At 44.1% G+C, this 23,401-nt stretch overlaps 1 protein-coding gene across 1 annotated transcript in view; it reads right to left on the bottom strand.

The window, feature by feature from the left end:
- The window catches only part of NFYC (nuclear transcription factor Y subunit gamma), a 48,214-nt gene that overhangs the window by 3,872 nt on the left and 20,941 nt on the right, over nucleotides 1-23,401 (bottom strand). Inside the window, exons 3-8 of the mRNA XM_033114102.1 lie at nucleotides 18,302-18,373; nucleotides 16,857-16,970; nucleotides 13,303-13,398; nucleotides 8,040-8,213; nucleotides 4,477-4,635; nucleotides 604-711 (exon numbers count right to left, since the gene is read on the bottom strand). Of these exons, the coding sequence (XP_032969993.1) occupies nucleotides 604-711; nucleotides 4,477-4,635; nucleotides 8,040-8,213; nucleotides 13,303-13,398; nucleotides 16,857-16,970; nucleotides 18,302-18,373 (723 nt within the window). The remainder of the gene's footprint in view (nucleotides 1-603; nucleotides 712-4,476; nucleotides 4,636-8,039; nucleotides 8,214-13,302; nucleotides 13,399-16,856; nucleotides 16,971-18,301; nucleotides 18,374-23,401) is intronic.

The raw sequence follows: 23,401 nt of genomic DNA, 5'->3' as shown, positions 1-23,401 counted from the left end.
GGGCCAGACAGGTCCAGCTCTTAAACGATCGCTGCTTTTTTTGGGTCTGAGGCAAAAGAATGCATTAACAATCCTCCCCCTGACCAGCATCCCCTGCGAATGATGCTCAAGTCCCCCCAAGCCCAGGGAGGAAGCCCCCTCACTACCTGTGGCTCACAGCCTTCAATATCTTAGGACATGAGAGATGAGGGGCAATCTCCGGTTAGGGATGCACGAGGAGGTGGGGATAAAACCTAAGTGAGCTTTCCAGAGGGCATAGGAGGTGCGAGAACACAACAGCTATTCAGGATTAAAGATGGGGAACTCAGCCTGACGATAACGCAGTCTGTCAAAATGCTCCCTCTGATCAGACATACATGCACACACATCAGGCTTTCTTCAAGTATCCCTGCCTTGCATTTCTTTGTCCCTCGAGAACAAGATGGTAGGAGAAACACTTTGAATACAATCCTCCCCAAAAATCCCACCTGTGCCCTGGGGTGCAGAGCAGACACGCAGGGTGTGGAGGTGGCTCTTGCTGAAGGACAAGGCGGCATGAGAGTTGTGTGCTGAGCACTCCTTTCCAGCCAGAAGCCAACTCCACCCCGCATCTCGGGTACGTACCTGTTGAGCATTGGTGGCAAGCGTCTGGATCTGTCCCTGCACAACCTGGGTGCCTGATACAGGCTGGGCTAAGCGAATGTACTGCAGTTGGCCGGCGTTCAGCTGCACCTGGGGCAGGGGCAGAGACAAACAGAACACAGAATATTTAGTGCGACCTCACACAGGCGAACATTTTTATTTATTTATTTTTTTAAAGATTTTATTGGGGAAAGGGGAATAGGACTTTATTGGGGAACAGTGTGTACTTCTAGGACTTTTTTCCTAAGTCAAGTTGTTGTCCTTTCAATCTTAGTTGTGGAGGGTGCCGTTCAGCTTCAAGTTGTTGTCCTTTCAGTATTAGTTGTGGAGGGCACAGCTCAGCTCCTGGTGCAGTTGCTGTTGCTAGTTGCAGGGGGCACAGCCAACCATCCCTTGTGGGAGTCGAGGAGCCGAACCAGCAACCTTGTGGTTGAGAGGATGCGCTCCAACCAACTGAGCCATCTGGGAGGCAGCTCAGCTCAAGGTGCCGTGTTCAATCTTAGTTGCAGGGGGCGCTGCCCACCATCCCTTGCGGGACTCGATTTGTTGAACCGGCAACCTTGTGGTTGAGAGCCCACTGGCCCATGTGGGAATCAAACCGGCAGCCTTCGGCGTTAGGAGCATGGAGCTCCAACCGCCTGAGCCACCAGGCTAGCCCAGGCGAACTTTTCATCACCAGAGATGGTGACTGTCCCTGACCCCCGAGCCCTCCAAAGAAGCCTACCCTGAAAAGTTCCTTTTCAACGGAGGTCCAAACAAGCAAAACCATAACATCCCCACCCATAAGTCACACAATGCAAAAGAGGGAATGTCCTTTGAATGGACTCTGGAAAAAATCCCCAGAGGATCTTGTCGGATATGTGAGAACAGCGTGGCTGCACCCTCGACATTCACTGGCTCTTAGCTGTTTGCGCAGTTTATCTGAGGATCTTATCCTAAAGGCTGTCTGACATTATCCGAATGCTGTCCGTTCAGTGTGGGCATTTCTCTCCTCCGTCTCCACATTTCTTCACCCCAGTTCCCGGAAATGCTGATCTAACACTGAGAAGAGCTCCAGTGTCTGCCAGGAGCCCAAAGCACACAGCATTCACTCAGCACCACAGCCGCAGTGCTGCCCAACTCCACGCTGCACACCTTGGAAGAAAAGGCTGGCCTGCTTTACTCTCTGTGCCCAGGAGCCAGGACCAATGCGGGTCTGTGGGACTTTTAGGATCCCTGGTGTTCAGCACTAGCTTCAGGCCAAACACCTCCCAAGAGGAAGCTGAATCAATAAACCTTTTACAGAAAACCCCATCATGGGAAACCAAAGCTACAAAAATGCCCTTCGAGTCCCTCATGCTTAAGATTAAGTCTCAGATAATACAATAATACCATATGCTGCATTTAATTGTGTGCTAAAAGCCTTAACTCAGACTCTTAACGCTCAGTGTACCATGGACGTTTTAGTGCTTTGAGTGTGGGGGTGAAGAAAGGACCAGGGTGGCTACAACACAAGAGGAAGTGTGGCTCAGTCCGCAGAGGAGGACCGCAGACATTCACGCTCGGGAGCTGGGGGTGAAAGAGTTTCCAGGAATCCAGCAGATTTGGTCTCTATCTGGGGGTCCAGACACCAGCCGCCCTACTGTCCAGCCTGCCTTTGTTGCGAGGGTGAGCTTCTTGAGGCTAACAGGCAAGTCATGCCTCTTTGTCCTGCAGCAAATGTTCCCCTTGCCGTGAAGAGCTAATGTCATTGCGAGTTTTACTTCCATGAGGGAAATGCTGGTAAGACGAAGCCGCACACCTGCATGCAGTGTTAAATCACACTGCTCCTCTGAAACCACTCGCCTCAAGAAGGATTGGAACCACCAAGAAAAACTAATCCTGAAGTTCCCGGTAGATCATTCCAGAATTGTCCGCTTAAGGTAAGATGAAGGGCAACAAAATCTACACCTGTTAAAAATCTGATTCAAAGGAGATACGGCATGACATTGTGACCTGTCGTCATTTATTTCCTGAGAATATGCCAAGAGTTGCTGCTGGGAAATTGTGATGCAAAGCTGCAACTCCCCACCTGAATCATAAGAGGCGCTTCCAGGCAACGTTAAGATGCTTGTGGGGATGGAGGCAGCTGGGAGATCTCATGTGCTGAGGCTGATGGTACCTGGTCCCGAGTCACCAGAACTCCACCCTAGGCACATGGGATGAAAGACTAAAGCTTTGTCCCAGGAATGGGGGAAGGTGTACTGATGGCCATAGGGATTTTCCATTTCTCAGCTGGGAAGAGCTCTCTGCAGAAACTCAAATGTGACTGAAAAGCTGTGAGCCAAAGAGTTCCAAGCAGTTCTTAGAAGCAAGAAGCTCTTCTGTTAGGCTTAGGTTTAGACATTGGTGGTACCATCCCTCAGTACTCTATGAGAACAGATCTCTGGGGATCCTCACAGTTTTTTTTATGTTAATTACAGAGCAAATAAGCCTAGCTCTTGGGCTTTCAAGAGAAGCAGGGCTTCCTTCCTGACGGCCATCGCTATACAAGCATTCTGATGAGCTCAGAAATGCAGACTCCTGCAGATGGTACCTGAGAGCAGGGAAGACAAGGTCCTGGATCCTACATCCAATCTTCTGTGCCAGAGCTCTCTGCCCCCGAGGGTTAAAAAAACACTACAGTCACTGCAACGTGGGAACTCTTCTCTGGCTTAAATGAACTTGTTCTGGTGCCTTCACATGAATGAAAACCATTCAGGAGAGGTCTTAGGGTTGGTGGCTGAAACAGTGAGATGAGGGACCTGGAACTGATGGGGTGAGTGTGTGAGTGTGTGTGTGTGTGTGCAAGAGCGAGACGCGCACGCGCTTCACTTTCCTAAGCTTTCTCTTGGCCTATTACTCTGATAATGAGAACACTTCCAAAAACTACTGAGGATACTTTTCAAGCTTTTTTTCAGAGAGGAAGTGGTTAATGAAGTCCAAGTGAATTTCTGTACCGGCCTACATTTCATTTATAATAGGAAGGGCAAGGCGCAGGAAATAGGACTGCTCCATGTCACTCACTGTCCACATTTTTTTGGTGGCAAGATGACCAATGTATAGATGGCAAGTGTTAAGACACAGATATTTTTTACAAAAGAACGAGTACAAGTGAAAAAGCCAACAAATCTGAGAAAAGAAATCCCTCAAGGCACACAGGAAGCAGCAGTCCACAGTGAAGGAATGGGTAAGTTAAACGAAAGCCAAAAATACACTTTGCTGCAGGCTCCACTGGGAACTGACTCATGAATATGCAACAAGTGTATTTATGGCTTTCCCTATACACCGCCCTCTTATTCTCTGCTAATCAAAAGACAGGACTGCCTCCCAGGGCCTTTGGGCCTAGGCATGGAATAGTGGTTACAATGATTTCTCTGTGCGGGTGAAGTGAGGGGAAATCAAGAGGCGCTGCCCCAGGTGGTGAACCTGGAACTGGGTTAAAGGAAAGCAGTGAGTATACAGTGAAGCAAGTTGTGGTCTGAGGGGGTGGGAATATAGCTCAAAACAAAGTATGTATGTACGTATGTGCATTACATACATATACACACAAAATATACACATACATATGTATCTGTGTGTTACACACAAAATATATACATATGCACACACATATACACAATCTTTTATACAGAGGGTGACAAAAATATGTATACACATTTTAAGAAAGGAAGAAACTGTATTAAAATTATAATACTCAGTATATACTGATAACAAAAGACGAACACAAGTCATGTGTATACAGTTTCTTGGCACCCCTGGTATACATGTGTCTATCTTCAGGTATCAAAATCTTTGCATATTCCTGTTGTGATGCTGAGCAGTGCCGTGCACGTCTTGAGGCAGCACAGGGCTTACCGGGATCTGCTGGATCTCGCCCGTGTTCGTGATGATTTGCTGCATCACCTGCATGGTCTGTCCAGTGCTGCTCTGGGCCTGCTGCGCTTGACCCTGCGGCTGGGCCTGGACTATCTGCACCTGCTGACCTTCTCCAACCTGCATGGTCACCGGTGTGCTCTGGAAAGAAGAGTCATGAGAGCTGACGGAGCGCTGGCTCAGAGTCAGTAAGTAGGCTTCTCAAGGGGTTAAGAATGAGCAGCTAACTAGGAGCAAACCCTCTCCACGAATGCCTGAACTTATCTCAACACTAACAAGAATTCTCAACTTACAGAGTCCTTTGGTAGAGCACCGAAAGCTGTTACTCTCCAAAATAAAAGGTGGGAAAGCCAAACAGATTTTTAGACTCATGGTACAGAATATTTGCCTGGGCCCTAAACATTTCCATGCTTCAAATGAAATGCTGCAACTTTTCACAGTCATTTCAGTGATAATACAGCACATATGATACAAAGGTATCAACAGCAAGCAAGACAGTTCAGAGAAACGGCCAAAGTCAAGTCTGCAGCAGATGAATTTGGAGGGCAAACTAAATGGAAAGTGGGGTCAGCATGAATTTACTAAATTCAGGATTCTGTGCTCCTTCTTAGGCTTGCAAGACATTGGAAGGAAAATAGTGTGCACACTGATTTTCACCCCCATTCAGGCAGCAGAGCGGCTCCAGCCTACACCAGTCAGCCAGCTGATCACAGCAAGGCTTCCGTGGGAGTGGCAAACAGGTTAACACTCTGTGGACAATGGAAACTGTTAAGACCTGGATCTTAACTGAGGCTACACCTAAGTAACAGAATTTAAGACAGCAAGAATTTTAACTTTCTAGAAACAGATACCTCAGATTTAAGAAATTTCTGTCTAATATGTATGGCTTTGGCTGATTCTGTGTCTCTTACACACACTTGGTGGATTGTAGTCCTATGAAACTTACTCCTTTCAAAGATGGTAAAGACTTGAGCTATCAAAAGGGTCAGGCATTTCTTCAAATCTCAAAACTTAACATTAGCCCTAGATGTGACCTGTACAGCATACCTTGCTTATCTCGTGGTGGTGGGGGGTAGAGGGGGGTGGCGAGCAGTGGTTTTAAGTGGTGGTGGTGGTGGTGGTTGTACTGGCAAGTGGTGCTGGGGAGTGGTGGTGGGTGGTTAAGAGGAGGGTAGAGCCTTTTAAACTACAGCTATCCCCCAAAGCCCTCTGATTTGGATATCTCTCCCCCCTTCAGTAAGAGTACTCTGTGAGTCTCAATGAATCACGGGCTTCAATCGATACTGCTATTCTGATGCTCTTACATTCTGACTGCGTAAGTCTATTATGCATCTAAAGTTACAAGGGAAGGGGACGTGTTCTGGGAACTACATATGAGATTCAAGGGATTCCAATGTAAAGAGAAATTAGTACTATGAACTGGAGGAGGGTGGGGAAGAAATGACACGGGACCTCTGTAAAAATACACGCAGTGGGCTAGGACAACAGGAAACATCTGTTCTCACACCACGATTTTCAACTCAGCCTATTCCCCAAAACTCCAGGAATAAGTTTTCAATTTTAAGACAGAAAACACAGGATTCACTTTTTTGTCAAAACATGCTTTCCTTCCAACTTTAATGTGTATTCTGTCCTGCAAAAGATATCTGGACTCAACTTAAAATAACCATTACTACAGAGGTCCAGGGAGGTGTCACACAGCACAATGCCACCCTGAACCAGCAAGGCAGTGAGACAATAGCTGGAAGGTGCTGGGAGGGACCAACTTCACCATCCTCACAAGCCTTATCAGCTCCAACCTAAGCAAGTCTGGGGTGGCAGAGAAACGGATAGATGAAATTCTTGCTGACTTAAAAAAAAAAAAAATGCATTCTGCCAACTCATCACTGTACTCTATCAACTCACTTTTCCTGAGAGGATTTCCAAAGTATTTCTAATTCATTTCTGGAAAATGAGAGCTTGTGTTAGCATGGCAGCTGTCAAATCACGTATGGTGTGCCCTGCTGTTGGGGCACAACAGCCATGAGCTGCTGAGGATGACAGCCAATCAGGGCCAGCCCTTGGCAGACTCCCTTGAAGTTTGCTCCGTACAGGGATAGACTTTGGCAGGTAAAGCTCTCACCACTGCAGAGGCAGAAGCATGAGTCAAAGAAGGTCCCTTAGGCTTCCCGGTACAGTGAACTCCTTGAGGCAGGTACCGGGCTGCAATCATCTTTGAACCCCGCTTGCCTAGCATGGTGTGTGGCAAAGACCAAGCACTCAATAAATTTCTGTTATATGGATTAAAAAAAAAATCAGCAGGGAATAAATTTTAAAATCATAACATTTAGATCTACCTCCGCCCCCATTTTTTGTCTTCTAGGCAAACCCAGTTCCTTACTAGAGTACACAGGCTGCCTAGGATGTGTCTTCTATCTTTCCAGACTTGCCTCCATGTTCCCCTATCCTGACTGCACCCTCTCACCAATCCCTGTGCTGCTTCTCACCTCCAAGCCTTTGCTTGTGGCTCAGCCCTCTACTGGGAAAACCCTCCTTCCCTTCTGATTCATTTCCATTATTTCCTCTGAGGCTCGTATTATTTCCTTCAGGGAACCTTCTCTGACATCCTCTTCTACCACCTCCCTCACATCTTTGTTAGGTACCCCTTTTCATGCTCTCATAGTACCCTCTACACAATCCTAAGAATATCTTACACTTCCCACAAGGCAGTATAATCTTTAAGTATTTGTAGCCCTAACTAGATTGTGAATTCTTAAAAATAGGGACTGTCTTTTTCATGGTTGTATCGCCAACATATAGCATAGGACTTTATCTACAGAGGATGATCAAGTTTGATGAATAAATAAATTAATGACCAACAGGGAATTTTGATTCAGAGCTCAGAAAAGAGTTCTCTGCAGCCTTTCATCACGATCCCCAACAAAGGTGGATATTACGGCTCCCACAACAATTGTATTGGGGAAGAGAAAAAAAAATCTTGATTACTATTGTAAAAAGAAGCCACTTGGAATTGCACACCTGAAACCTATGTAATTTTGATAACAATTGTCACCCCAATAAATTTAAATAAAATAATAAAAAAAAAAGAAGCCACTTGACTTCTATATATTATAGGACAGAGAAATGATGGGGAGAAAGGGAGGAGAGGTATGCAAGCTGGCAGTAATGCCTGACCTCCCATTTAAGGGTACAAATGCCAATTCCCGTGTAGACACAGATAGCAGGCATGGAGTCCACTTAAAATACCCTCTACAGAGATGCCACTATTCTTCCTGGGGGCATCATACAGACTTTTTTCCTTCTAAAGTTATTTAGCTCATAGGGATCCTGAGAACATCCTGTCCACTATCCTTTCCTCGTTTGGCCCCTGAGGAAACCAGGGCCCAGAGAGAACGTCATCTCACTGGCTCAATGTGGGGGAAGCCCAGGTTTCCAGACGTCAAGTCCAGTGTGCTCTGATGATCTGAGAGCCTGTGCCCCAGTCAGGCTTTCGCCATCCCAAACCCAACACCGTGCTGGGCAGAACCCCTCTACAGCTGACAGACCTGGCCCTGCTGAGGCTGTGCAATGATGATCTGCCCGGGCTGGATGGTGGTTGTGGAGCTGGTGGTCTGCTGGCCTTGCTGTTGCCCCTGGACTTGGACGGCGGTGGGCTGCTGAGCCAGCGTGAAATAGTACTGGACGGGCTCCGCAGGAGTCACAGACTGGCGCACCTCTTCCTGTGGGGTAGAAGGAGAGGCAGGTAAGAGGAAAAGAACCGACTCAGCAGCCGCCAGAGTGAATTTCCATTCTTCCCCCAAACAGGCTCTGTGCAGTTGCCTGCTGAATGCTGAGCTCTCCACATTTGAAGCCAAGGGAAAGTGGAATTCGAAAGACCAGTTGTGCTAAATCAAACTAAAAATAACAGATTCCATAGGCCTTACAAAACATACAGCCAATTTTCTGAAGCACAGAGTAATCACCCATTGTGTGATGAGTTGCAAATGGGCAAATAATTCCCTTAACTAAAAACCACGCACCAGCAGTGCTGGTCAGTAAATGCTGTCAAGGCCTATGAGGTGAGAACAGTGCTCATCGCGAACACGCAAGATGCTGCCCGAATGTCACGCTCGCGGGCCGGCCAGCGCCCAGTCTCCCAAATAGGCAGCACTCTCCTTATTTTGCTCCTACTACCTCAGGAGGGACACAGCAGCGGAAAGGGACATAGGGCTTCTCCTGGGTTGAAATTGCAGAATCAAATGTGAGGTTTGAGAGCACCAGTAGGCAAGTGCCCAGCTTTTCACAGCAGGTCGTGAACTCTGTGGTCACTAGGGCCACCTCTATCCAGTGTCACATCTGGTTCTGGTTGTACTTAGCCGCAGAAGCGCGACCCAGGCGGCCTGAGGGACAGCTCTCGTCTGGGGTGCTGCCTTGGCTGACTAGGGAAGTCGCATTCTGTCCGATCTGCCGGGTGAAGAGACTGTTCCTTCTTCAGCTGACGTTTTCCATGGCAGAAGGAGTAAACAACCCTCTCCCAGCCACCTTGAGCTCACAGCTGAGAGTGTAGGATGTTTACACACACTACGGCATGGTGACAGCCTGAGGGTCCAGGGTTGGTCGGCCCCCAACCACCGACATAAAGATCAGCATCTGCTCCGAAGGACCCTGTGACACATGGTGCCCCTGCCTGGGACAACAAAAACAACAGAAACATACAACAACTTGGGCTGGCTGAGCAAAAGTAACAGCTCCATTTACTCACTTCTTTGTTCTGTGCTAAGGTTGCCAGATTCAAGCAAAGAGGAAAAACACTCTTCCTCAAGGTACAGAGAGACCCTGTGCGCTGCCTCAGAGATCCCCCGGTGACATTTACAAAGCTGTACTGACCCCATCCCCATTAGGTAGGTGCCCTCATCGGTGCTTCCACAGCCCTTTCCTCATCATACGTTTCTGTCCTTGCTTGTCACATTCACTGCTTTCCTTGCTAGAATGGAAGCCCTCTGAGGGCAAAATCTAGCTCTCTCTCTCGCTCTTCACTGTCCCAACCTACAGTCCCTTGTAGGCACCCAAGAAGTGCTTGCTGAATGGTGAGTAGATTTATAGAGCCAGGCAGACAGAGGTAGGAAATCATAGGCATACCTCATTTTATCATACTTCACTTTACTGTACTTCACAGGTATTGAGTTTTTATAAACTGAAGGCAAGACCTTCCACCAGCAAAAAGATTACAACTTGCTTTACTGAGATACTCACTTCATTCCAGTGGTCCGCAACTGACCCCACAGCATCTCCCAGGGATGCCTGTGCTTGCTTTGTTGTGGTCTGGAACTGAAGTGGCAGTATTTCCAGGGTATGCCTACACTTTTTTTAACCCAAGTTGGTAGTAGGACAAATTCTCTTGAACACAACAGAAAAGCGTCCCTAAGCTCTCTTTGCTACTTCTAGGATTTTGTGGTCACAGTGCGGAGAAAAGCTCCTGTGCCCTGTAGAACAGGGCTGGGTATTCTTTTGCTCGCCTGGTGACTGGGGGCCCAGGATACTAAAACTAGGATTGTTGATATCTAGCCTCTGAGAAATGTGGGTCTCACCATGACAAGGTTCCCTGACGGCCATTCACCCAGCCTCTGCAGACACTTGTAATGTTCAGGGTTCCTAAGGTAGTCCTCAAACATGAACCAACTTGCTAAGTTAATGTATTCTGTGTTTCAGATCCAAACAATTTGAACCCTGAATGTGATCATATTGAGGCAGATGAGGAGGTCCCCTTTTATTTTCATCTAGGTCTCAGTTTCCAGAACAACTTAACTGTGACAACATCACCTCCATTTCAACTTCAACTTCTCACCATTATAAACCAAGGTTAGCCTTGTCAACTAGATCTTCGCTGTGACAGGGATAAAATACTGATACCCTCCTTAGCCAAGAAACAGAGGCCAACTGCTCTTTTCAAAGCTCTTGAAATGGGTTCACTGTATTTATTTTCCATTAGGATCTCCCATCCCATTTTATTAAAAACCGTTAATCATTAAAGTCCAGACCTAACTTGAAAAAGCTCTTGGGTGACGAGAAGTTACAGAGGACTGAGACACCCCCGCCCCACCTCACCCACCCGGCAGCCAGAACCAACTTGTAGGAGGCCAGTGAGCAGGGAGCCACCGGCATCCGAGCCCCGACCTGTGACTGCTGTCTGCAGTGACCCCTGACTGCAGCTGATCAGCAAGTGAGTACGCTTTTTGCTAGACAAAAAGCAATCCCTTTAAATACCCCTTGCCAAAAGCTGTGAGAGCAGATAAAAAACCATTCCTCTGCAGCCTACTATACAGTGTCTTAACCTCCTTATGAACCAGGTTGTGTCTAGAACACTCCACCCAGTCAAGGCACCTAGGTTTGTGTTGTAAGGACAGGGCATGACTATTCTCAAATCACTGGAATGAAAGGAGGCATATCTAAGGTTCCTCAGCATTATGAAGACTCATTCTGCCAATGGAGGTCAAGCTAGCAAGGGAATGATTATGCTTGGTTTAAAGAGATGGGTGAAGAGAAAATGACATTTTAATGGGCAGGAACTTTCAACTCATAGCTTTAGTGGGGTAGAGTCAGGCCTCAATTACCTTCTGCTTTCAAATAGTCTTTACTTGCTTCCCCGAAGAATGAAATTCCGCAGCATCTCTGAGAAGTCAAGGGCCTCAGATCCACAACTCCGTATTTCTGGCTAGTTCCTTTCCCCAGCCGTGGAATAGCATCCCGAGTGCTCGAACAATCTCTAAATGACTGATCAATCCGGAGTGGGGTACCTGCCCCGCTTTAGCAGTGACCTCCCCAACCACAGGCTTGCTCTTGGACTGTGTTCAGAAGTGGAGACTGACAACCACCACCAGAGAATGAGCCGCCTCACCTCCTTGGGCCATCACGACAGTGTTGTACAGGCAGCCCAAGACCAGTGAAAAGTACACTCGCTTCGGTAGCAACGCTCAACTGCTGCCTCCTTCAGAAAGGGTGAATTCTGGAGAGTAGGCGCTTTTTAAGGACTTAAGGAGGTGCCAGCCAATTTGCAGCTTGGGAAAACTTCATGTCTACAGAGAATTAAAAGTGCTATCTTAGAATTTCAGGCCAGCTTTCAGCAATCTCCACCTTTCCAAGGCCAGGCAGCAGCTGTCCCGAATAGGATGCCAATCAATGGCTTGAACACCTACAGAAAACTGAATCCAGGCAGCAAGGAGCTAGTTCAGCTGGACACACTTTAAAAAGAGATGGATCGTAGCATTTTGGGGCAGGCTAGGACGGAACAAGGAGCTGTGTGACACCCTGACAGCGCCAAGCCCTGAGGACTGTGGAGGAAGGGACAGGACAGGACCCTTCTCTCCAGCCAGCTGGTTCAGCAGGCAGCTCAGAGAACAAGCAGGAGTTAGAACGAGGAGCGTGAACAAGGCCTGATTTTGTCACAGATCTCTCCCCCTGGTTTTTAAAGGGGGCTTCTGAAACAAATTCCAACAAGGAGCACACATCTCATGTCAATTGTTTTGAAGGAAGAGAAATGGTCTGAGTTCTAACTGTAATGACTTCTCAGAGAGGAGGGAAGCACCCCGAGAGGAGGCAGTGAGCCCACGGGCACAAACCTGCAGTGTCTCAGGCGACGCGGAGCCGGGGACGACCGTGGCAGCCTGCCGCTGTAAACATCCGACTGAAAGCTCCTCTGAACACCTTACAGCTTCCAGTCAAGGATGTTTACAGTAGCAAAGACTGCCCAGAAAGAACGGAGACGCAGTGAGGCTCCCTGCTCTAGTAAGGAGGCGACAGAGAGGCCTACGAATCCAAAGGCCCCTGGCAGGGTCAGGATTACGTATGTCCTTTAAGATGCCCGCTTCTCCTACACTTTCTGACTGGTTACGAATATGAGACAATATGGGAGTCACAGGTGACCCTGTTTCTAAGGGTAATATACTATGAAATAATTCATAAAAAACACTTAAAATTTTCTTAACAAAACAAAGCAAGCAGCTTTGCTCCTGCCAGACGCTGTCATTATTCCCCAGGTGTCTCTATTCCACCTAGTGAGTCAGGTAACCTTCGAGCCTGAAACAATGAGCTATACAGGACAGAGGGGTAGTACAATTGTAATTAAGAGCTTTATGCACCCCATGTGCTAAAAAAACAATCGGTGAGACCTTTGGAAAGGGGCGGGTAGAGAAGAGGGAAAGGCAGACAGACACTCACATTCCCTTCTTGTGACTGCTTAGAAAATAGTTTCAGTGGTGGTTCTCAAATTTGGTTGCACAGTGAAAGCATCTAGGGAGCTTTAAAAAGTACCGACGCCTGAGCCTCTCTCTCACAGATTCTGATTCAGCTGGTGTGGGGTGGAGCCTGGGCACTGATATTTTTTAAACCCTAACAGGTAATTCTCGTGAGTAGCCAGAGACTATACAGAACTACAATGTAGACCAAAGTCCACTCACTCCAAACATCACTGTGCACATAGAGGGGATGTTTCTTAAAGCTCTAAAATCTGTAACTCACTGGGAATATTCTCCCATCCCAGATTAACAACGCTGATAGACTTCCTACAATACCTTGAAATGAGCTTTACTTTACTGTTTATAACTAAAAGCCTTTAATTTTCATTTTGTCTATTTTCACTGAAATACCACCTCAGCGGTACTGAGTTAAAAGTATCCATAAATGAGTAACAGAAGGAGATGTTAAGGATGGATCTGGTCTAGAGAAGGAGAAGCAAAAGGAAGAGCAGATGAGAGACGAAAAGGAGCATTATTTGACACCCATATGCAAAGTGCTCTTCAGTCAGCAGCAATAACAACCGCCTTCCTAGCTCACCTGACGCTTTGGAGGTTTCAGTTCATCTCTTGGAACAATATCGATGAGAAAGTCAAACTGATCAAATTTTGTAATTGCCATGGCGATATCATTCCTCTGTAACAAAGAAAGGCAAGGTGAGAAATTAGCCTGGGGAGAAACTGGTTCACCTGGCTTTATAGCTTCCGAGTTACAAGTAAAATAAGACGATGACTTCTAAGCCAAACTAAATACCCATGGCCAAGTCTATAGCTGAAATAAGCACCGCCAAACTCATAAAATTTCAAATGATCAGACTTGCTACGTAATCGACACAAAGGAGCTACCTGCAGCTCATGCTCCACAAACAAGGTATTCCAGCTTCCAACTACCGCTGCCTCTGCTGGACCCTGCCCCAAGGCCCTTGCTAAATTGTTAAATTATCATCCTCCAGCTAAATTTGTACAAATCTAGGAATCTCCACTGGCAGGTTTCTAGTCCTTCTGTTGTTAGTCAGGTTAGGCTACCATTCGATCTTATAACCTTTTTATAGCCTGAAATAATATTTTGCCTCTTTGATCCACAAGTAGTTATAATCTATTTTGAATCTCTTAGCTGAAATCCTAATTCAGTAATTTTTTGCAATATTTTCTAGTCACTGATCTATATCTTAGTTGCTATAAGGCTATAATTTTTATTTTGGAATTCAAAATTGCAATGCTAAATCCATGGTTTAAATCTTATTTAATGTGATACCGTGTTTCCCCGAAAATAAGACTTAGCCAGACAATCAGGTCTAATGCGTCTTTTGGAGCAAAAATTAATATAAAGCCCGGTCTTATTTTACTATAAAACTGGGTATAATACCTGATCTTATTTTACTGTAAGACCAGGTATAATATAATATAATATAATATAATATAATATAATATAATATAATATAATATAATACCAGGTCTTAATTTTTACTCCAAAAGACGCATTAGAGCTGACTGTCTGGCTAGGTCTTATTTTCAAGGAAACACGGTATAAACATTAGAAGTCTGAAGCTACTAGAATAGAGGCGGGGTAGGCAGAAGAGAACACAGGAGTCAGCTGACTAATGATACTGAAACCAAAACCTGCTCTGAAGGGGTTCTCTCTATGAGTGACATTCCCTTTCTTTAAATAATAAAATTAAAGGATTTTTTTTTAAATTAAAAACACACTATGTATACTCAAGATTTGTGTACTTCACTGCACAAAAATTTCAAAGAAAAAGAAAAAAATAGGAAAACAGAGTGAATTCTAATGAATGATATGCATGTTGAAGTATTAACATTTAAGGAAAAGTAAACTTTTAAATTTATTTAAAAATAGATGACTTGACGGATAGAAGGATAGATAGATATGGAGATAAAAGGTGACGGGTAACGGGTATACAGGTGTTCACTGCAAACTTCGCTTATGTTTGAATTTTTTTCATAAAATATGGGGGTGAGGGTCAAGCTACTAACAGAAATTCTTAGCAACCTCTTACATCTTAAAGAGAAAGTGACTCATCAGATAAAATAGGAGGGGATGGAAATTTTCTGTTTTTTCCTTCCCTTGTCTCTGTGATGGCCTCAAGCCACTGAAATGCAAAACTCCAGTCCACCATTCTTGCCAACCACCAGCTTGATAATAAACCCATCCTACCGAAGCAGGGCACATCTTAAGGCTGCCAGGACTCATTTAAGATTAGTACGATATAGTATCACATCCTTGATGATGTCACCTATTCAAGCTATCTAAACAGTTCATCTAAGGATGGAATTGGGGGAGGGGATAAAAAGAAACAACAATCACCTCCAAACACACACCAAAGTGTTCTGGAGTATTTTGGAAACGTATACTTAAATTGGTCTTTTAACATTTCTATTTTGCCTTTTTAAGTGCTCATATTTTACTGAATTATTACTCATATTTAGTAAAATACAGAAATCTTAAGTACCCAGCTTGATGGACTTTAATAAATATATACACCCAGTAGCTATCACCCAGATAAAAATATAAAAAGTTTCCTTCCATCCTTTTCTAGTAAGTACCCCCACCAATCTGAGGCAACCACAGCTCTGATTTCTATCACTATAGTTGGTGACAGTGTATATTATGTGCTATGTAATTTCTTTCTGGTTTCTTTTGCTTAACAGTATTTTTGAGATTCATCCATGTTGTTGTATGATCAACAGTTTGTTTCTTTTTACTGTTTAGTAACCCATTTTATGACGATATCCATTTTTTATGTATTCCCATCTTGATGGATACTTGAGTTGTTTCCAGTTTTTGGCTATTATAAATAAGGTTGGTATCAACATTTTTATACAAGAATGCCCACACTTTGGGTTCTATAACTAGGATTGGAATGGCTGGGTCAGAGTGGGGATATGTTTAACTTTACTAAAAAGTGCCTTTACTAGAAACAGCCTTCCAAAGTGATTGTACCACTTTATATTCTGACCAGCAGCATATGAGTTTTAGTCACTCTTCTTCCTCACCAACACTTGCTATTGTCAGTTTTTTGTTTTGTTTTTTAAATTTTAGCCACTCTAGTGGGTATAAACCAGTATATCTCATTGTGATTTTAATTTGTATTTCCCAGATGACAAATGATGTTATGCACCTTTTCCTATGCTTATTGGTCATTTGGATATATTATTTTTTGAACAGCCTATTAAAGTGTTTTGCCCATTTTATTTTTTAATCGGAATTGATCTTGAAGGCAGCTTTAACTGGATCTCTCTAGATCCATAGGCTTCCTTCAAGGCAGCATAAAGTAAGTTCCCAATGTCTAGCTAAACTAGAATGTAGGCTTCCCATGGGGGGTGGATTTTTGTCTGTTTTGTGTATTAATCCCCAGAGCCTAGAACAGTGCTTGCTTGGCACATTGTGGGTGTTTAATAAATATTTGTAGAATAAATGAATAAATACATGCATTTTCAATTTTTGGAGGTAAAGGAAAACAAGAGGAGAAAACATAATTTACTTTCTTGGCTTTGTTCTTAAAATACTGCCACTTTCCTGTATCTGTCTGGGAAACCTTTCTCCCAAGAGCTAGGGCCTGGCTGCTGAGGGGAGGGCCTCTCGAGCCAATGACCAGCGGGTCTTCATGTAATATGAATGTTGATTTGCTGGATTAAAATGAAAACAAAAAGAACAGGGGAAGGATTCCCAGGAAGGCAGAGAAGGAACAAAAGGCTAATGAGGTTAGTGAGACTGGTTCTTCCTGGGACTGTCCTTTCCTGGGTCTCTCAAGGCTTCTAACCAGAAGTTGTTTACATCTGGAAATAAATATCACTTCAGCCTCTGTTTATAGTGAGGACTCTCCAAGTGAAGAGTTCAGTCACTGAGCTGTGAAAACCATGGGAGAGTTGGAAATTAAGATTTTTAGTAGGGAAATACTATCAATGGCTGTAAGGTATGCCTGCCTCCCAACAGTAGAGGAAGATGCCAATTACACACACAAGCTTGACAGAGCCCTAAGGAATAACCATCTTAGGTCCAAAGCCATGCAAGAGCAGCACGCAAAGGCAACAGCTCGCCCAGTTTTCCTGACGTAAGTCTACAGTATGTATTACCTGCAGAGTCCGTCGCTTGTTATCCTCTGTGTGGATCCAGGCTCGAAGAGTCAACTCTGTGATAAAAATCTGGGCTGCCTTGGCAAATAGCACAGGGGCTTCTGCACTGATCATCTGCAACAGACGTAGGCCCCCCTGTCAATCACCAGCAAGTCATTCAAAGCAGTCAGTGTGTCCCTTACCTTACGTCCTGCCACTGGGCTATGGGGCAAGGATCGGAAAATGAGAAGGTAGTAGCCTCAAGAGATTCCAAAGTAAAATCAATCCTTGAGTAGGGACAAAGTAGGCAGTGGGTGGAAGAAGGGGAGAGGGGGAGAGAATACTCACTCAGCTAGCTAGCCCCCATGGTGCATTCTGACTCTCTTAATAGCCTTTCAGAGAAACGAGGGTTTAGGAGAGGTGAAATGACTTGCCCACGGCCATAAAGCCAGTATGGTAGGGTTTAGGTTCTAATCCAAGGAGAGATGATGTGGGGAAAGATAATGGGTTTGAGAATCAATGGATTTAGGTAGTCTCAGGCTTCCCATCCTGTGGGCTTTATTTTTCATATACTGAAAAAGAGGAGAACCTTCCAATACTGTTATGGGAATCAAATGAAATAATATCAATAAAAGCACCCAGCATAGGGCCTGGCACACAGTAAGTAACTTAAGGTCTTGGTCAAATAAGGCTCTGAACCCTTGGGGAGGTAGTCTGTACAGGACAGAGCCATGGGCAGAGCTCTGGAGTTAAGGACGCAGGAGATGAGAATTGGGATCTTGGTTCTCCTATTCTGGGTGAGTCACTTTTAACTTCTTTTATCCATTTCCACACCTATGAAATGAAACGAATAATTCTTATCCTATCAAATCTCACACGGTTGCTATGAGGAAGAAGTGAGCTAATAAAAGGGAAAATTGCTGTGAACTGTTAGCTTTCTATACAAACACAAGAGACTATTAATTTTGAGTGGTAAGGAGAGGGAATTGCTCTTTCCTGAGAGTTACAGTGGGACATGGACTCCTAGGAATACAGAAACAGCCACCCCCAAGAAAACCCTCTCACAAATAGAATTCATGTAAACAACTCACAGATGCAATATCACTATCAAACATTTCTTAAGAGCTCAAATCGACAAACTAGAGGTTGTAATAAGATCCTACGAAGATGGCGCTGTCCTGTTGATTTGATGATACATGTTTACATTACATGGTGATTCAAAAGCACTCAGCATCTTTTCAACATCTAGAAAAGAGTATATCTCTAATTTTCAGAGAGGCACCATATAATCATTAAAACTGTTCCATTTCAGCCCACTTAACAATTTTACCAGGAACCAAATAAAAAAGTGACAGACAATAACAATATTTTCATTTTTGTTTAAACTTTGAGCTCTAGAGAAATGAGCAATACTCCGCCCATCGTTTTAGCTTCAATATGAACAATAAAAATGAATGTGAATTCACCTTCACATCTTCATCCAGTTTCATAATCTTCTTAATACGAGCCAGTGGGAGTTCCTGCACTCGGAAATCTTTCTGAAATGAGTAACACAAGGTGCATAAGTGGTGGGGACAGTCAAAGAGCATGACAGGCAGCATGAAACACTGATTTGCTTAGTCCCTCCTTTCAGAAAATACGCCAGAAGAGGAGGTACAGATGAAATGAAGAAAACACAAGCTCCTTGCAAGCAAAATTCTTCTTAACCCATGCAGAGCTTCAAACAAAGGGTTTCAGGATAAATTCATGATGGCTTTCTCACAGTGCCCTCTAGAAAATGAGCTCCAAACAATACCAGATTCTTTGCCAGCACACTATAGAGGTACATTATGAGTATCGTTTTCTTCCCAGGAAAGTTTACCAGTATGCAATATGCACATGAAAACAAGTGTTGCCTCAGGGGCGTTCCTCTAAGTTGCCAGTTCTTTCTTCCATTCAGGGTCTACAAGGGCAAGTGCCAGCAGCACCTGACCACAGTGACCACCAGTTCTCTACTGCCGACCTTTGCACTAACCTGACACCAGAAATCGGGGGGCGGGGGCAAATGGGGCGGACTTCTTTCCCATCACAGCAGCAAAGGGCCTGTCTCCAAACTCTGCTTGGAGGTTTGCTCGGAGGGAGGGTATGGAAGAAGGGTGAGGGTGAATTTATCAGGAGGCTTTTTGGAATAGCCCTGGCACTTTTTTCCTTAACAAACAAAACTGGGCTAGGGGGAAACCACATCACTATACCAGGGACAGGATTTAGGAAAGGGTTTTTTGACCAGCATAACTTGATTATTTGCAACTTTGTGTTTCATTTTGATACTACTGGTATTTAAACACATGGCCGATGATGGATGCAATTCTAGAAATAAAAATCAATTCTGGGTTTCAGAGCTGCAATGAAGAAAGAGGTCCAAAGACAGAGATTAGCTAAAATCAGCAAAATCCCTGCTGGGACTAGGTGTCAAATGATTGATTCTATAAGTGGTCTGAAATGTGACTCACCAAACCCAATATGCTCACCTGGGAATTTGCATCATCACATTATGGAAAGAACAGCTATTATTTGAGATCTGGTATAATTAATACATAAGTGAACTTTCTTTTCCAGGACCAACAGAAAACCTCAACTGTATGCCAAGGAAGGCAGTGGGGCATTTTGGAAAAGCATAGAACAGCCTACCCAGAATCTATTTTATGATTACAGAAGGAAGAGAAACTACTAGGATAAAATATACCCCAAGACATCTAATTTCCCCACGCAAACCCAACAAGCTGCTTGTCCACCACTCAGCTCTACAAACTCCCAACACCAAGTTTTCATCTTTTCCTTTTCCAAAGTAGCTATCAACATTTTCCAGGAAGCCTCTACAAAAACCAACCCTGGAGTGGCAGAGGTTTACAAGCCCAGTTTATTAAATTTCACCAAAAGGAGACAGCAGGACACGTTCTTTTTATCCTCTTTCATTTATTCATTCATGCAACTCAACTAATATGATACCTACTGGTACTATACCTACCGCTATGTGAAAGATGCAAATCTTTCTTACCTTTGAACAACTTACAGTTTAATTGTTGGAGACTGACACATAAAAACATTATAACCCCTACTCTATACTAGAATGGGGGTATAAAATCCCACAGGGACAGAGGAAAACAACCAGCTGGCAATGGGGGTTGGAGTGAGCAGGAGGAGTTGGCAAAGTGGGGGCTGACATCTGAATTGTGCCTAAGGGATGCTACAAATGTGCTTGTTGGAAAAGTGTGAGAATGTTATTCAGACAGAGGGGACAGCATGCGCAGGACACAGACACAGAAAACATGGTCTATTCAAGTTTCAGTCATGTGACCTTAGGACAGAAGGGAACAGAAAAGGGAAGGGTGGCTTGGGGCCAGATTCTAAAGGGATTTAAAAAACAAAAATTTAACCACAGAAGTCAATCAGTGGTCCTCCTTCTTGTGTGGTATATCACAGAAAACGATGATGCTAAACAGAAATGCCAAAGAGAATGCTGGGGGTCAGGGCTCCCTTTGGAAGGCCTCCCGGGATGATACACACAGCACAAGACTATGACCACAAGACTTAGCTCTCTTGCAAGTGTGCTCTCACTTGGCGTGGCTACTGAGTATAATTTCCACAAGACTGTTCCAAGATTACTTAACCAAAGCCCAAAGCTGATAAAAAAGTAATCTCCTTCCCCAATTTGAAAGAGTAAAATAACACTTTTAGAATTTCTATGAGACTATTCTTTAATCAAAAGCAACAAGAAACGGTAAAGGATAAAGAGATTATATCACTGCCACCTTTGGAGAGGTGTAAAATGAGGCAGAAATTTACAAAAAATCTCTGCTCTAAGCCCCACCCCAACCTTTTCTTTTATGAGCAACTTTCTCATGATCCCCTAACCTTGAGATCTCAAGGGGCAGTGTGTGAAAAGTGGATCTTCAGATGTGTGTGGTTCCTTATTGCTGACAATAGCCCAGTTTTCTAGAATCTCACCCTAGCTTTCCAGTCACATGTGTGTATGATAAGCTTACTAGAGAGGGGAGCCCCTTCACTATCAGTAGTTTGAGGTCCACTAAATTGGCTTTTAATTCAATGCTCCCTTTGTCATCAGCAACCATGCAACTGATGTGAATAACATTTAATTTCTGATGCTGAGCCAAGTGGAACAACTGAGACATACTGATTTTTTCCTTCTACTCTTGGGTGTGGTATCAGCAAGGTGCAAGAGCAGATTCTCTCTCAGAACATTCCTGTGCTGCCGACCACAACCAAAGAACTACATTAAAAATGCTGCCATCTGAAATTGCTGAGTTTCAAGAAGTCTGAATTCACTCAATGAGAGTTCGGAGCCAAAGAAAAGTCAATGGGTCTCAGACTGCACTACAGAACATCCAGAGTTTCAAATAATGATGAGAAATCTTTTCCAGGCCTACCCAGTCAGGCACTCGGGCAAAGTCAAGATTCTAATCCTTTCAAAAGCAGTGATTCTCAACCTTGGCTGCATGTTAGAATCACCTGGGGAGCTTTTTGAAAAACAGTGTTTGGGCTTTATCCCAGACTAACTGGATCAAGAACTCCTGGCATCACATTTTTTGAAAACTCCCCTGGTGACTATAATCAACAGTGAGGGTTAAGGACCACTGCTTCAAAGCCTTAATACTCAAAGTGAGGTCCTTACACCAGCAATGGCATTGCCTGGGAACTCAAAACAAATGCACAATCTCAGGCTCTACTCTCTATTTTAACAAGATCCTCATGTGGTTCATTAGACGACAAAGTCTGAGAAGCACTGCTCTACAGGAAGGGCTCAAACAACACAGGACCTGCTCTGTCAGTCCACCAACCTTCACCTCCAGTTTCTTGTTTAAATGGTTATCTGATTTGACTGTAATGTTAGAAATGCCATCGTCTAATCTGGAGGCACTGAAGAGTGAAAAGATGTAACTGGCAATTAAAAGAAAGTGACCTAGGCATTAAATTACAGCTAATTGAAGGCTGAATGGGATGTAGCGAATAAGTTAGGGGAGGGTTAGATTTTTCTTTTCACGATTCAGCATTGCTGCCTCCCCACCCATCCCTCAACCCCTCGAAGACAAACTTGGCTTTTTCTTACCCACTTTCAAAGAGGTCTACAGGGGTACAATTCAATGCCAAAAAATCTGTTAATTATCACTCCCAGAACTCTGCTGAGCAGGAAAATGGTATTTTACACAATCATCCTGTTGTACAATCATTTTGGTATGATTTTTAACCAACTTCAATTCCAGCTGAACACCACCTGGATTTATGGACAATTGCAGAGCTTTTAAGAGTGAGGAGAGTGTGATGGCCAAGCTGAGACGAAAGATAAATTTCTTTTCCAGAACACAGACCAAAATGACTGGGGTCAGTATTTCCAATACATCATGAAATCTATCACCTAGCAAACTTTAATTACTTGTTTTTGGAACAATCTTTGTCCAAATCTTTAGAGACCACAACACCTTGTGAATATTCTCCTAAGTTTTTTATTCATGTTTGGATACTTTGAACAAGTGGATTTTCAAAAAAATCTGTTAGACATGTTGAGATGTCAACCTAAGAGGCTCTGACATATCTGAGGAAGTCTGGTTATAAGTGTTATTGAGTTCTGGAAAGGCACAGACTAAATGCTAAAATACCTGGCCAAGTACACAGGCAGAAGTGCAGTCAGAGAATCAGATACCTTCATGTGTCATAAGGAGAGGGAAAAATAAGAGTTTTACAAAGGGAGAGAACACTCCAAGTTAACTGCATTGTGTTCTCTTCAAACGTGGCACTGATGTTGCTTCACACTAAATCTGAAGTGAAGGAGTCTGGGTCATTCAAGCATTTATTGTGCACCTACTGTATGCCAAACATTCTAAGTATCTGACGTAAGAGACACCATGGTAACATTCTAGGCATCTTTTTTCAAGGGTACGTGGGAGAAAAATTTTAGTTAGCCATCAACAGAAGAATGATTCAAAACAACTTTCTCAAGACAACTTTCCTCCTTGCTCTTCTTTCTCTTCACAAAACTTGAACTAAAATTGAATCCCTCAAAGAATCCATTTTTAACATCTGAAGGACTAGCTGTCCAGGTACTAAAAGTAGGTCAACACTACAATCTGCTTTGTTGGCAATCAAGCTTGAAAATTAAAGCAAGTAGGGTAAAAATCAGAGCCCACACCCATATTCACTGCAGTATCATTCACTATAGCCAAGAAGTGGGAGCAACCCAAATGCCCACTGGCAGATGAACGGATAAACAAAAGGTGGTATATACACATATACATGGAATACTATTCAGCCTTAAGAAGGAAAGAAATCCAGCCACATGTTAGAACACGGATGAGCCTTGAAGACAAACAATATGCTACGTGAAATAAGCCAGTCACAAAAAGACAAATAGGTGTTATGACTCCACTTACATGAGGTACTTCAGAGAAAGTAGAAAGTAGAATGGTGGTTATCGGGCTGGGGAGAGGGGAGGAGGGTAGCTGTTGAGTAAGGTGTATAGAGTTTCAGTTCTGCCAGCTGAAGAAGTCCCAGAGATCTATTCCACAGCAATGTGA

This window comes from Rhinolophus ferrumequinum, chromosome 9 (genome assembly GCF_004115265.2).
Source record: "Rhinolophus ferrumequinum isolate MPI-CBG mRhiFer1 chromosome 9, mRhiFer1_v1.p, whole genome shotgun sequence".
Taxonomy (NCBI): Eukaryota; Metazoa; Chordata; class Mammalia; order Chiroptera; family Rhinolophidae; genus Rhinolophus; species Rhinolophus ferrumequinum.
The sequence above is the reverse complement of the archived record's forward strand: the minus strand, read 5'-3'. Positions and strand labels throughout refer to the sequence as shown.